The sequence below is a fragment of the Microcebus murinus genome, chromosome 10, assembly GCF_040939455.1.
Source record: "Microcebus murinus isolate Inina chromosome 10, M.murinus_Inina_mat1.0, whole genome shotgun sequence".
Taxonomy (NCBI): domain Eukaryota; kingdom Metazoa; phylum Chordata; class Mammalia; order Primates; family Cheirogaleidae; genus Microcebus; species Microcebus murinus.
Window position 1 is genome coordinate 50,929,153 of NC_134113.1, and position 16,086 is coordinate 50,945,238.

A 16,086-nucleotide genomic window follows, 5' to 3' on the forward strand; every position below is an offset into this window, starting at 1 on the left:
GGTAGGAAGGATAGTGGAAATGATAGGGATAATGTGGGGATAGTTAATAGGTACAAAAAAAGTTAGATAGAATAAATGAGACCTACTGTGTTTCCCCGAAAATAAGACAGGGTCTTATATTTATTTTTCCTCAAGAAGACACCCTAGGGCTTATTTTCAGGGGATGTGTTATTTTTTCTAAGTACGATACAACAATCTACATTTATTCAAATATTGTTAAGTCGTCTTCTTTTGGAACATCATCATAACTCTCCAAACCCCGAATTCCATCCTGAATTTCTTGTGACTCTATTTCCTTTAGAACCATTGGTCCCATTCTCTCATATCGAGCAACAGAGCTCTCAGGGGGCAGATGAGAAGGGCTGCTCATTTTCTTTATGGCTTCACGACGAAATGCATGGGATGTGCAGATACTCTGCGTAGCCACGCCATCATTAGGTCTTATTTTTGGGGTAGGGCTTATATTGCACAAATGCTTAGAAATACTGCTAGGGCTTGTTTTATGAGTAAGTCTTATTTTCGGGAAAACATGGTAGTATTTGATAGCACAACAGGATGACGGTAGTGAACAATAATTTATTGTACATTTTAAAATAACTAAAAGAGGGGAATTGGAATGTTCCTAACACAAAGAAATGATAAATGCTTGAGGTGTTGGTTACCAATGCTTACCGTGATTTGATCATTAGACATTGGATGCCTGTATCAAAACATCACATGTACTCCATAAGTATATAAACCTATTATGTACCCATAATAATTAAAAATAAAAATTTTTTAAAAAGCACTGCTTTCATAGAGCTTATCTTTTAGTAGGTGAAGACAGATAATAAAAAGATATGAGTAAACAAATTCTATACTATGTAAGAGGGGCTAGGTGATAAGGAGAGAAAGTGAAGTAAGAGAAATGGGGAGTAGAAGTGTCCAGGATTGCTGACAACCTATATGCAAACTTGTACAGGCAGAGCCTCACACCAAAGTATGTGGCTTGGCAAGCAGAGCCTGGGCTAGGTTTCAGCCCTCATTTGATCCCCTTTGACAAGGCACTTGTGTAGAATAAACATCTTCTATGACCAAACAGGATGTCTCTGGAGATTTTGTCATTTAAATAGGGTGGCTTTGTAAGGACTTCAGATTTTCTTATAGCTAGAATGGGGAGCTGTTGATAGCTCGAACAGGGGAGGCTTATGGTTTAAAAACACTACTTTGGCTGCTGTGTTGAGAATGGACTAGAGGGGACAGAGCTGGAAGCAGGGAAATCTGAGAGAAAAATAATCCAAATGAGAGAGGATGATGTCACAGATAGGATGTTAATAGTGAAAGTCCTGCATAGTGATCCAATCCTGGACATATTTCTGAATAGACTGAAAAAGGATTTGTTGATAGAATAGAAATGGGGTGTACAAGAAAGAGAGGACTCCAGGTTCTTGGCCTGAACCATTAGAATGGTGGACTTTCAATAATCTGAGATGGAAAAGATTATGGGGAGACTAGGGATTGAGAGGAACATCAGGAGTTCAATTTTGGATATGTTAAATTTTAGCTGCCTATTAGAATCCGAGTGGAGATGGATAGAAGTCTAGAGTTCATAGGTCTCAAGGAGTTCCAGATATCCTCAAGAATTGTCTTTAGTCATTGTGACCACTTCCTCTTCTCTCATTCTCCTGTGAACCCATTCCAGACTTTTGTTCCCTCCTCTGAAAATACTGAGGTTACCAATGAACTCTCATTACAAAATCCAATGGCCAATTCTCATTTTATTCAAAGAAAACTATTCTAGCTACAGAAAAAGAGCTACTGTTTACAAAGCTACTCTAACAGATTCATTTGACACAGGATATCATTTCCTTTGTTTTGGAAAAAAATTTAACTTGACTTCTAGAACCTCACCCTTTCCTGTTCCTCATTCCTCACTGTCCACTTCTTTTCAGTCTCCTTTGGTGGTTATTCCTCATTTTCCCAAAACATGTGTTGAAGGGAGTGCCCTAGGGCTCAATCCTCAGATTGTGATCTTAACCAGTCCTAAGTTTATATCTCCAGTGCAAACCTCTTCTCCCAATTCCCAATCATGCCTACTGGGCACCTCCACATGGATGTCTAATATCACATTCAAACTTAACTATCCAAAATCAAACATCTATTCTCCCAACCCCTTGCTCTCCTTCAGTCAGTCTTTCAGAACTCAGACACAGCAACTCCATGTTCCTTATTACTCTGATCAAAATTACTCAATCATTCCTGACTCTCTCCCCTTTTTACCCTCATACCCATATCTGCTACATCAGACACTCTTTTCAGATCTACTTCAAAACACATCCACTGCTACAATGCTGTCCAAGACATCTCTTATCTGAATTATAGAACTAGTCTCCTAACTGGTTTCCCTGCTATTACACTTTGTATTCCACAGTCTATTTCCACAAAGCAGTAAGAAAAATCATTTTAAAATATAAGTTAAACCATGCCACCCATTTATTGAAAGCTTTCCATATAGAGTAAAAGCACAAGTCCTTCTGTTAGCCCACATGGCCCAAAGTGATTTGTAGCATTCCCTTCCCCCAGCAGCCTTTACCCCATCTCCTCCCACTCTCCCCTTCCTCCACCATGTGCTGAATGTTTCCACAAAGTCATATGTTGGAAACTTGATCCTCAATGCGGTGGTGTTGGAAGGTGGGGCCTAATGGGAAGTATTTGAGTCATGGGGGCAGCTCCCTAATGAATGGATTAATGCCATTATCTTGGGAGTGGGTTTATTACAAAAGGATGAGTTCCCTCTCCCCCACCTGTCTTCTCTTGCCCTTCCACCTTCCACCATGGGATAACAGCAAGAAGGCTCTCAACAGATGCCGGCCCCTCAACCTTGGATTTCTCAACCTCCAAAACCATAAGCCAATAAATTTATATTCATTATAAATTACCCAGTCTGTGGTATTCTTTTATAGCAGCAGAAAATGGACTAAGACACAATGCTACAGTCACCATGGCCTCTCTGTTTTTCTTGAAGACGCTAAACAGATCATCCTCAAGCCTTTTGCCATTGCATTTCTCTCTTCTTAAAACCCTGTTCCCTCAAGTACTTACATGTCCTTCAGGTCTCTGCTAAAATGCCACCTTACCAGAGGAGGCTTCCCCTGACCACCCAAGTGGAGTCCTGTACAAACCATCCTTCTCTGTCACTCTTGCCTGCTTCATTTTTCCCACTACTGTCCATCATCTCCTGACATCTACTTATTTAGTTGTCCACTAGAATGGAATATCATGAGGACAGGGATGTGGTCTGATTTTGTTTTTGGTTTTTACTTTTGAATCTCCAACACCCAGGAAAGTGGCCAGTGTATAGTTAGTTCTCAGTAAACATTTGTTGGATGAATAAACACATGGATGAAGAATGATGGCAGTATGTGTTAAACCAGTGACAGTGGAGATGTGTAGCAGCCAGACTCCAAGAAGGTCCCAGCGGTCCCTGCCTCTGGAATTCATGCTCTTGCATAAGCCCCTCCTACAGTTTACAGGCTGACCAGCATGTGTAACCAATAGCAGAAATGACAATATGTGACTTCCAAGGTAAGGTCACAAAGGTCATTCTGGCTTCTACCTCCCCCACTCTCTTAGATTCCATCATGCCATGAGGACCTTCAAGCATCCTGTGGAGAGGCCCATGCAGGAAGAAACTGAGGCTCCTGCTAAGAAGCAGCAGCACGAGAGAGAACTCTCATGGAAGCAGGTCTTGAATCCTCGTCAAGCCTTCAGGTGAGTGCAGCCCTGGCCAACATGCTGACCATAACTTAATGAGAAAACTCAAGCCAGAACCCTCTGACTGCACTGCTCCCAAATCCCTGAGCCATAGAAACTGTGTGGGATAAAACATGTTTATGGTGGCTGTAAGCCACTAAATTTCGGGGTAATCTATTATGCCACAGTCACCATGGCTTCTTTGTTGGTTCTCCTTGGAACTTTTGGACTTGCTTTTCCTTCTTTGTAAATCTTTTGTTTCCTCAGATAGTTACGTGCCTTAATCTCTTACTTTCTTCAAGTCTTTGCTGAAATGTCATGCTATGCATCAGTAGATTAAAAATACAGGATGTGTTTGAGATATCCAGGAGGTACATGCAGTAGGATTTAGCAATTGATTGGCTATCAGGGATAAGAGACAGAGGAAAGAGGTAAAATGATTCTTGAAGTATTGGCTTGTGTAACTAGTTTGTGACATTCTCTGATTTAGAGAAACAGGTTGGGGGCAGAGATTATATTAATAAATTTGGTTTTGGACCTGCTAAATTTGAAATGTCTAAGACATTACTAACGTGGAGATGTCCAGCATGCAGGCAGATATACCATCTGCAACACAGAAGAGAGATCTGGGCTGGGAATAAAGATCTTGAAATCAGGGCCAGCTACACCATTGTCAGGTCCAGTGCAAAATGAAAATACGGGGTCTTTTGTGCAAAGAGCACATGAGGCCCACCAGCTACCAGGTCACCCTACAGCTAGTTCCAGGATTGACAAATCATGCTCTGGCTGAGGGCAGGAAAGTTGAGCCAGGTATTTCCCCTTCCTACTGGCTTTCTGCTGCAACCCACATTGGAGGGACAACCTTCAAGAGATTAGAATTTCTGTGCCAGCATGCACTTGCATAGGGCTTGGGCAAAAGGCTCCCCCCCCCCCCCCCCGAGTCTTCCATTGGGAGAATTTTGAGATGGCGACCACAGACCATTAAACCTCTAAGTGTTAGGCCTTCCTGAGTCTAGGACCCTGTGTGAATGCACTGTTTGAATGCCTAGGAAACTGGCCCTGCTTGGAGTAGATGGTAAAGTTATAGGACTGAATGCGTTCTATAGGGAAAGATAAGAAGAAAAGAGGCCCAAGGACTGAAGCTGGTGAAGTGCCAACATATATGGGATTAAACAGAGTATCCTGGTGGCCAAAGGTTGTAGTTAATCAGAAGATAAATGAATGAGAAAATATTTGTTTTGTGATCCCTGACTTGGAAAAGCTTTGCAAATGCAAACAAACTGGCCATACATTGTTAAGAACATTTTATTTCACAAAGTATTTTTGATATGGATGATAATTCTTCAGGGCCAACAGTGTGATTTTTGCACAGGCCAATTATCTTGATTATTTTTGAGGCATATATTGCTCATTGGAAAAAAATGTATGAGAGAAGCTGTAGGGAATTAAATGGATTAGAGGAAAGAATGGAACTAATAATAGACTCACAGCTAACCTAAGTAAATAATTCATTTTCCTTCTAGCAACAGTTACCTTTACATATAAGATCAGCAATGTCTCTTTGTAACATTTATCGAGCAAGAAAAATGTAAACTCTAAAGTCATTCCAAATGACTCATTGAAACTTGTTGCAAAACCAACCACAATAATTTTCTAACTACAAATTAACTTTGAGCAAAGTCTTAGCACATAAAAATCAGAACATTTGGTGAGAGAACTGTGGAAGTGAGTTGATGAGACTTTTAGAGTTTAGAATTGGTGAAAAAAAATTTTTTTTAATGGATTTGGAAATGTCTGTGGAGGTGGTTTACCAAGTGGCTAAGAACACAGATTCTGGAACAAGCTGCTTGAGTTTGAATCCCAGCTCTATCACTTACTCAGTCCCTGTGTGATTTTGGACAATCTCCCCAATCACCTGGTGCCTGAATAAAAGGGCGATAACAATTTCTAGGGTTGTTATGAGGATTAAATGACTGAGTGTTTGTAAAACATGTAGACCTGTACCTAGCACATAAAAAGCACTATGTCAGCAGTTGTTAAACGAAAACTGTGAAAACTGATCAGGTAACAAAATACCTCTGGAGTGTCTACTTTATTAAGTTTCGAAAGCTCAGGGAAGAGAGTTCAGTGAAAGAAAACAATCTCCTCTCCTCACAAGAGTACTGTATTGTTTTCTTTTTCTAAGCAAAACAATTCTCTTTATTCAAAAAAGTACCTTAAGAAGCAAGTATAGTATTTCCTGGATATCTTCTTGAAAGTAATTTCACTGTGTCTTTTAATGCACATTCATGGCTATTTTCCCACTTAATATCGGTCTTAATGTTTTCTTTCTTTCAGATAGAACATATAAAAGTAAGTATATATGGGAGAATAAAACGCACAAATTTCGTGTTATTGTAATAATCCTGGTACTTCAGTGGAAAAAACACAAACAATTTCAATCCTCAGTGTTAGACAATAATAAATACAACAAAGATTTCAAACACACCTTCTAGCCCCTTTGAGAAGTCAAAATTGACTCATCTGAATTCACCACCTTTTTTGAAAAGAGTCCTGTAGGCGCATAGTCCAAGGAACCTGCAGTTTAAACTACTCCAAGGGTCTTAAAAAATATTAAATACCTTTGTATTTGGCCCATTGCTCCCTTTGGTCTCTAGACATGCATTATTTTTTTTTTTAAAAAACTCTTGCCTTAATTTTGTTTCCTCTTGTTATTATAGCTTTCCACATTGCTTTAGAAAAGAATTTACATCTAACTAGATTGGTCTTGCGCTTTTTGCCTCTGACACGGAGGACTGATTGCCATTGCCCAAATGGGCTGCCCGCTGGGGCGACCGGGACCACTCCCTGTGCGCGCGGGGCGGGGTAGAGGGCGCTTCTCGTCTCCGCAGCCTCAATCGATGCGGAAGTCCTGCCTTTGTGCGCACGTTTCGTTAAAAGATTCTCTCTCTCTCTCCTGTCACTGATTCTTTACGAGTTTTGCCTCTTTTGTCGCCCCTGTAATCTTCGTCTTCTGTAATCTTACAACCTTCCCCTACAGTTTACACTTGACCCCACTTTGGACCTAGTCATTTACTTAAAGATCCTCTATCATCAGCTCCACGTTGCCTCTAAACGCCCTTCAAACGCGGTCGCCTCCAGGGTTCTTCGTGTGGGCTGAAGCAGCATTTTTTTCCCTCTCCAGTGTCAGATGTCAGAGAAAACCAAAATGTGTGCCAGTGTGTGCCAAAATGTGACCTTAGAACCCAAAGCTGCCCCGTTTGGGGGCAACGTCCGGGGCACCCCGCCCACCCCAGCCCTCGCGCGCGCCCGCCTTCCCCTCTGGCGAGCTCCCCCGCGGGCGGGACGCAGTCGCTCACTACTCCCTCTCGCCTCCCGACTTCCTTCTGGGCGCCTCATAAAACCCGGGGAAGTTCAGTCATTCCGCAGCGAGCTCGCCGGGCGCACTGGGCATGCTCAGTCGCCGGCCGCGCTGGGCAGGCAGAGGCTTCCTTGCGCGCCGGGCTCGGGTCTGCGGCCGCCTTGGCTCGGCTTCCCCGGCGCGGGCTGGGCAGAGCGGCCCCTGAGCCGAGCGGCGCGCGCCCCGCCGGCCCCCGCCGCGGTCCCCGGGAGCGGCGCTTCGCCCCGGAGGAGACCCCAACCCCGCGCCAAGTCCGGAGCCGCCTTCTGGGGGAGACATGCAGAAGATCACCAGGAACGTTCTGCTAGACATGGAGGAGGAGGAGGACGACGAGGACGATGGAGATATCGGTGAGTAAGGGGGTCCCCTCGTCTCCACCCGAAAGCCCGAGCCCACGCGGCGTTCGGGGACTGCGCGGGGGCGCTGGGCTCCCTGCGGGGCATGCTGGCGGGGACCCTCGGCCGCGCCGGGAAGGGGCGCAGGGAGCCCGCCAGTGCGGCCCGCCCGCCGGCTCAGGCCCGGCTGCGTTCCCGGGGGGCGCGGGAGCGGTCGCCCCGAGCACAGGCTCTGGACGGGAAAAGGGTACAGCGTCTGAAAAGTCACGGCGGATACGCGCCTCGGCGGGTGGAAGTCTCCACTCAGAAGCAACTTTTGGGCCATTTCCTCCGCCTCCCACTACGCTGGGTATTGCAGAGATTCCGGGCGCAGGGGCGAGCCCATAGGCGGGTCTCGGGGAGTCGGCCCGAGTTTGGCGAGCAGGGTGTGACTCCCCTGAATCCTCACAAAAGTAAAAGCAAACCGACGGTCTGGGAGGGTTGGGGCGGGGCGGCCCCGGAAAGTGATTTGTGTCCGGTAGGCGCGGGCTGGGTACCGTCTTCCCTCTGCGGAGCCAGCAGGGGAAGTGATCAGAGGGGAATGCCTCGGGCAGGGTGGACAGCAGGGCATTTTCTACTCCTCCTGACGGGCCCCGGAGCGTGGGGAGCCAGCCTGGGGTACCCCATTTCTAGTTAAGAGTTAAAAATGCATAGAAGTGAGTGGTAGGCGGAACAGAGGAACAGCTGCTTAAGAGTGAAAAAGGAAACAAAAGGGTGGGAGGAGTTGAAGGGGAAACGTCTGGGAGAGAGAAAAGCAGGTCCCTAAAGAGAACACGGACTGGGAATGATGACTTATTAGATCTCTCCAGAAGACTATAATTAAATTACCATGCCGGTCTGTGGTGGTGACTCCAGCCCAGTCGCCACAGCTGGATGGCAAATAAATTTTAAAACAGAACAGTTCCTGCCCATGACCTGAGGCCCTGTTCCTCTCTAATAACTTTAAAAAGTAACTTAATTTAAGGAGTCGGGTATGGGTTTTCTTTCACATTTTAGATACTGATCATTTAAATCGGAAGAATGTCATAACTTCCTGGTTGTCCTGGTACGAATCGAATATAGGGGATTACACCCCATGGCTTAGTTTTGCCTTTCATTCGTTTGACAACAATTTCTTGGGTATTCATCCTTATGGAGGGAGCGAAATTGCTAAAGCAGTTCATGGGTTGATGATCTGCCTAGCTTCTCACACATTCAAAACCAGGTTTTTTGACTTGCAAGACCAGTGCAAATTAATACCCTTTCCACCTGGTCACTCTGGCCTGTCTGATAATATATGATACTCCTCTATCAGAAGGTTTAGTAGTAAGGGATGATTGCATAAAAATAGAAATCATAGTAAAGTAATAAAATTAGCACCGTCCGTTTCCTAGGAAAATACTCTTGTCTGTTATGGTGAGGTGTCACTGTTTATATTGAGTATTGTAAATAAATGAGGGTAAAAGCGCACATGGAAATTGAAGTAGGCAAGAGGCTCTGAGCTTTATTTGTTCTAATGTGCCATCAACAGATCTCAGTTTAGAAAGAACTGATTTGGTCTAGAGTGTGTTTACCTGATGAGGTATAAAAATTCATCTTAAGTTTACAGCGATAGCTTTTTATTTTTAATGACATATAATTCATGTTCATTCTATCAAGTCAAACTGTGGATATATAAGAAAAACTTAAATATCTCTACCTTTCCTCACCCTGCTCTTCAGAACCTACTAATATTAATACTTTACTGTGTATAGGGGTCAACTCAACATGTTTTATGTCAACGGATATCTTTTAAACATATCTCAGCAATTTTGGGTGGTTCATTTGGGTATAAAAATTAACTGTGGGTTGCAATGACTTTATGTCAGAAAATGTTTTACCATGCCAATGGAAAGTTATGCCATTATAAAATAATAAGCTTTTTTAAATGTTACCAGAAGTAGGCAGATAATGGTGCAGAGCCTTTTATAAAATAATTATAATTTCCAACTTGGAAGAGGAGATTGGGGAAATGAAGATCATAATTTTAACCTCTGCTTTAGTTTTGTAATGCAGGGCTATGTTAAAGCTATTGACTAATACATTTCTCCAACTACTTGATTGTCACTGCCAATAGTTGTATAATAGCTTAACACCCACTTGGGTACTGAAGATCTCTGTAAAATCCCTCTGTAAGTATTAACTTTATAATTCAGAGCAGTAGAATTATTGAGACACAAGTTCCTGGATATACCAACTGACATTATCTTGGCCTAATTTGCAAGAGACAAAAAGCAAAACTTTTCTGACTAGATGTGGTCCCTGATTAGCTCATGGAGATGTTTTAGTACATATATGGAAGTGTGTCCTCTAGTAGGCTAGGATTTAGGGCCTTTTTAATGGTGGGTTCCTACTTACTTTTGAAGCACTGTTCAGTACTTTAAGTGCCAGGTTTGTCTCATAGTTTAGATAAATTGATCTGGAGAATCAAAGATGGTAAATTTCACCATGGGCGTCTTTCCCTTGTGGGCCCCAAAGTTTCTCATGAGGCAACCTGTTAGCATGAAAACATTTTTGCAAATGGCCACTTGTTTTCTAATGCAACTCCAACAACCAACCACAGAAGTTACCTCCAGGCAGTAGGGTCAGGAAATTTGTGGCTTGTAGTCCTTGTTGCGCTGATGGAAACCACAGGTCTTTGCCAGCCCCTGGGAGGCAGGTTGTGTACCCCACTGCCCAGTGTGTCTCTGGTCCCCCGCCCACCTCCTGCTAATTAATCAATGAATTAAATTCATCTCTTCCTGTTGATGTAGAAAGTGATAGAAATATCTTTTATAGGCAGAATGTAGAAATCAGATTAGTATGCTGTTTATTTTGTTTCTTGCATTCTCTATGGTTGAACTTTGCTGAGGAAGGAAAAGTGGTTCCAAAAAAGAAGGGAACTATCAGGGACTACTCAGATTGTTCAGACAAAGAGGTTTTGTTTACATGGTTGGTTGGTTGCTTTGAGTTCTCAGTCTGTTTATGGTAGAGCTTATTCTCTGATTCCCATCACTAATGGTCATGTCATTGGAGGGTGGACAGAGGCTGTTATCTCTGAGAGGCAGTGGTCCAACTGTACTTCTCAAGTGCATTTATTGGCTCTCTTTTCATATCACATTTTGAGATAGACTTATCTTCCCACACCACCTCGCCTCATTGCCTACCTCATGTTTAATCACCTGCACATCTGGTCGTAACCCCAGATTTGCTTCATCAACATCAATTGAGCAATCCTTCTGTGCTAGGTGCAGGCATAGTTGCTGGATTAGCTGTTGGGAGACTAAAAGCGAGTAAGACATACCTGTGTCCTTTAGGAGGTGAGTTCCTTGGAACCAAACTACGATATTGTGACATATATACGGTGTTTGGTCTTCGTCCAGTTTCCTGGTATACAACTCCTTGGAATTTTCAAAGTGATCAGTGGCATCTTATATGCTAATAAGTTGACTGGTGGCTGGCAGCCCCTACTTAGGTAGCTTCAGGATTGGAACTGGTCACTGGAAAGACCAAGGCAGGATTAGAGGGTAGGGACTTTTAGCCCCACCCCCAAACTCCAGGGTGGGGAGAAAGGAGCTGAAGGTTAAGTTGATTACCAGTGGCCAGCGATTTGAACAATCATACCTGTGTAAGAAAGCCTCCATAAAAACCCAAAAGTTCTGTGAGCCTCTCTACCTCTTAGGTTCTATTGATATAGGAACTCCAACTTATAGCTGGTTAGCTACAAGAACAGACTAAACAACCTGGGTTTGTAATTAGCATTGGAAGTGGGGAAGTCTTGTGGGACTGTGCCCTCAACCTGTGGAATCTGATGCTATCCTCAGGTAGATGGTATCAGAATTGAATTGATTTACAGGACATCCACCTGGTGTCCATTGCTGATGTTATGGCCTTACCAGGTTCATTGACCACTCCTCTAGAGGAAGCAAATGCACTGAGACAGCAGGGGTTTATATAGCAGAGAAAGAGTTTAATACCACAGGTGCCATGCAAGGAGATGGGAGGAAGTTCTCCAGTCCATCTCCGCAAGGATTTGGGAGTAAGGGTTTTTAAAGATAGTTTGGTGGATAAAAGGCTAAGCAATTGGGTCTGCTAATTGGCTTGGTTCTGGGAGGAGCCATGGGCGTGTAGAAATTGTCTTCTTTGCCGAGTCAGATCTTGGATGGGGGTCACAAGACCAGTTGAGTCAGTTCCTTGGTATGGGCCACTGGTCTGGGTCTGGGTGGGTGAGCCATCCCACTGGAATGTAGGGCCTGGAAGATATCTCCAAAACTAGCCTTAGGTTTCACAAAGGTAATGTTATCTATGGGAGCAGTGAAGAAAGCTAAGAATCCTTATGGCCATCAACTGTGTGACTCCTGAGAAGTAACCAATTATAGGACAGCAAGTTAGAGAACAATGGCTGGTTTTATATATATATATATGAAACCAGCCATTGTATATATGTATGTATGTATATGTATATATATATATTTTTTTTTTCTCTACCACAGTTCCCACCTTGTGGCCCTTCATTTTATAAAGGGCAGTTTCACCAAAGGACTACTTGTTTGATGTATGGGGGGGGGTACCCCACATAACTGGTCACAGAAGTATTCAGTGTTGATTGTGTTGCAACAGTATAGCAAGAGAAACTGAGTTTATTTTCCTGTATTAGATATATCATCAGACAGACATTTTCAGTAAGTGCCATTATTGAGGTACACACAGTGTGGGAGGAAGATGGGAGAGAGTTTCACAGAAGAGATTGTTGGGCCAGGTGTTGAAGGACCAGGCAGGTGCAATGGACAGAGTGCCTGAGGACAGTCTGGAGTTCTGAGTAGTTGCCTGTGATGGAAGGCTGGGGAGAAGAGTGTGACTACGCCATGAAGAATCCTCACATACTTTAAGGATTTTTAATTTTACCCTGTACGTGGTTTGGAGCTCCTGAAAGATTCTAAGGAAAGGGGTAATAGGATTGGATTTGCTTTTGGAAAGGTCTCTCTGGCAGCATATTCTAAAATGGGTTGGAGAAGGTAGAGGGAAGTCTTTGCAGTAGTTGGGCTCGGGGATGCCAGAGGGAAAGAGAGGAATGGCTTTGAAAGATTTATGAAAGAGGCAGCAGCTATAAGGTCTGAGAAACTGTTTGTTTCCAGCATGCATTGAGGAGCCCGGGATGACTCTTGGACTTGAGATGAGTGATTAGATAGAAAGTGGCAGCTGGAGTGGAGAATTTTCTATTGTTCCAACAAGTCTTACATAATAACTTTCTCCTCTGCCTTGGCTCAGACCGTTCCCCTCCTTGGTAATTTCAGTCTCACCTCTTCTTTTTCTCAGTGGCTACCTATGATGTTATGATCTACATACATATTGGTTTTCATCCACGATTCCTGACTCATGACTCACATAGAACTTGTTATAATGATGAGGTGCTCTAGACTTCAGAAGCAGACATCAGAAAACGGAACCTGTCTCTGTGACCCTTTACTGCCTGCTTTTCACCTTCTCCTTTTTCTCTACAAGGCAGGCCTTAGAAACCAAAAGTGTAATCTTCTCCCACCTCTCTTTGTACAAGCTGGCCATAATGAAATTCCTTGACCTACCTTCTCCGAAGGGCCCTGCCCCATACCCTGGAGGATGGAATGCTGCACAGAGAGGCCAACAAGAATCTGGCCAGACAGACCTTGCCAGGTTTCTCCACTCAGTCTTTCAGTGTTGGATCATACCCTTTTTGTCCAATCACATTTCCACCTGTTTGTTCATGCTTCAGTCATGCCCATCCCATGAAGTCTCCATAAAAGGTCCAAGAGAACAAGGTTTGGGGAGCTTCTGGATAGCTGAACAGTGGAGATGCCTGGGAGAGGGCATGGAAGCTTCACACCCCTTCTCACATGCCTTGCCCTTTGCATCTCTTCATCCATATCCCTCGAAATATCCTTTAGAATAAATTGGTGTGTGGAAGTGTTTCCCTAATTTCTGTGAGCTGCTTTGGCAAATTAATGGAACCCAAGGAGGAGTTCGTGGGATCCTCAGTCTCGCTCTATCACCCCACCTTGAGTGCAGTGGCATCGTCATAGCTCACAGCAACCTCAAACCCCTGGGCTCAAGCAATCCTCCTGCCTCAGCCTGCTGTGTAGCTGGGATTACAGGCTCATACCACTGCACCCGGCTAATTTTTTCTATTTTTGGTAGAGACGGGTCGCACTCAGGCTGGTCTTAAACTCCTGAGCTCAAGTGATCAATCAAGCTCAATCCTAGCCTCCCAGAGTGCTAGGATTACAGGCTGTGAGCTGCTACACTCATCCCGGAAAATTATTATTGATCCTCCTAGCGCAAAGTGCTCATCAGTTAACTCTCACACTTATTTTTCTGTTCGATGCAATTAACGTCAGTTCTGTTTTATCTTTGTTGTTCTTATCTTTTCATTTATTATTCCCACAATTAGAGTGTAAATTTCTTGGTGACTAGGTCTAGGTCATTTGGGTCTTCTATAGATCATGCAAAATATTCTAAATGTTGTAGACATTCTGTTGTTATAATTTTAAAAAATTGCCTGTCTTCCTCACCCTCCTCTAAAATGTAAGCTCTCTGAAGGCAGGTGCCTTGTTGTGTTTTGTAAACTACAGCCCTCATAGTGCTCTGGTAGGAGCCAACCAAGTAATTGTTGCAAGAATGAAGGTTTACTCTTTTAAAATAATTTGATTAACATAATGCTTAGTGGTTTTATGGCCCTGGTATAATTCTCTTCTCTGGTACTTTGAGATACCCCAGTTATCTGTTCTAAAAATGTGGAGTGTGCATGTTCTGCCAGGCACTGCACTGGGTTCATGGGTCCCTGCCATTCAGTATCTCACTGTGTAGAAAGGAGACAGATAATGGAAAGAGATAATTGCAGTAACTTGTGATTAATGCTGTAATCAAGATGTGTACCAGGTTCAGTGGTGACATCAAGGAGAAAGTATATAACCTTGCTTAGGAGGAGAATCCAGGACAGATCTACAGAGGTAGTACCTGAGCCAGTCCTGGAGGGGCAAGAAGATAGGTGAGGGAATGGGGCTAAGACAGCAGAGCACCCTGGGTATTCCTAAAGGCATGATGGTTTCTCAAAAGATAAACCTTGATGCTACCATTGTCTTATTCACTATGGCAAGGGAATCATATGTTACATACATATCATGTATATACACATACTCTCTACCAAGGAGATGATAGATAAAAAAAACAAAACAAAGCAAACTGTCCTTAAAGCCTCTTTTAGCATAGTCAGTCTTGCCCTTTTCATAAACCTTTTGTTAGTTTCAAATCCAGACTCATGATTTATCCCTGTGTTTTAACTCTCAAGTAAAATAATTGCTTTTCAGAAGGTTCCTCAGTCTCTTATAATACTCATTGTTCTTTGGATCTGAGACAAATATAGCTCTAAAAGAGTAAGAGTTACACAAACACACCCCTTTCTGTTTTCTCAAGGGGTTGCAACAGTCATGCATGTTGATTGCACTACATTTATTATTTTTTTCCTTTTAAAAATATAGAAATTTAGACCAAAAGTGCCTTTGAAAATTTCTGTCAGATATGATTTTAATTCTGATATTCTTGAGGGGAGAATATAAAATATTATTCAGAATTGCATAAGCTAGCCTTGAGTTAAAGGATGATATTGAATTCTGAAAGTGGTATTTGTAGCAGCTCAGATTAAAATGATTATATTTTAATGAGTTTTCACTCTAGCTAATACTTTAGGTTTTCTTCTATTATACTGTATTAGTTTGTATTTTGTAGTCTAGCTGATTCAGTACATCTTAACCAAAAGCTATAGTCTTATAGGGAGAAGTTTTATCTTACTCATCTTTGTATCCCACAGCCTGAATATCATAATGCTTTTCACATGGTAGATGCTCAACAAAACATTTGTTATAAGACTGTTTTATAGATTTTAATAGAAGCTTTGTATGCTATATGATTTAAGATGCCTGATCTGCTTTTGATAGAATGCATTCAGGGCTGCGTCTATGCAAAAATGGCTAGTGTTAGAACAGAAAACATCATTTCCAATTACCTTCAACCAAGGAAATGTACTACATGACTGATTGGTAAATCATATGTGAAGATAGAAATTGTGGAAATTTAATACAATCAAATGATTGTCTTTTGTAACTTCTTTTTTACTTTTCCTTCTTGCCTTTTTAGTAGTGCAACTAAAATTAATTAGCATCCATCCTAAGAAGCAGCCAGTTTAAAGAATATTAGATGAATATGTCAACAATAGAATATTTTGGACATGGACCAGAGAGCAATTCAGATACTATTCAGCCAAAGCATATCAAATGGAACGTTTGTGTATAAGACAAGTTGAAGGGTTAATAGGCAACTTTCTCTGCCATGGTATTTATTACTGCTCTGGCTACATGTCTGAATACTAATCGAAAGATCTTGCTGCAGTAAGTTATTCAGCAGCCAAAAATACAAATGAAAGAAAATATATTCTTTTGTGAAATACAGATGTTGCTTTTGTATTTAATGCATTCATTCTAGGACATTACAATTTTATTTCCCACATTATTTTAGAATATAAATACTTGAAATTGGGGGAAAAGAGGATATTGG

The 16,086-nt window shown here is 42.6% G+C and overlaps 1 protein-coding gene across 2 annotated transcripts in view; it reads left to right on the forward strand.

Annotated features, from left to right (window-relative positions):
* Nucleotides 1-7,081: 7,081 nt before the first annotated feature.
* The window catches only part of ANO6 (anoctamin 6), a 185,252-nt gene continuing 176,247 nt past the window's right edge, over nucleotides 7,082-16,086 (forward strand). The window contains exon 1 of one of the 2 annotated variants that reach the window (XM_012748410.2): nucleotides 7,082-7,482. In XM_012748410.2, coding sequence (XP_012603864.1) covers nucleotides 7,410-7,482 — 73 coding nt within the window. In that variant the 5' untranslated portion in view covers nucleotides 7,082-7,409. The remainder of the gene's footprint in view (nucleotides 7,483-16,086) is intronic. The other variant, XM_012748487.3, reaches the window with a different exon arrangement.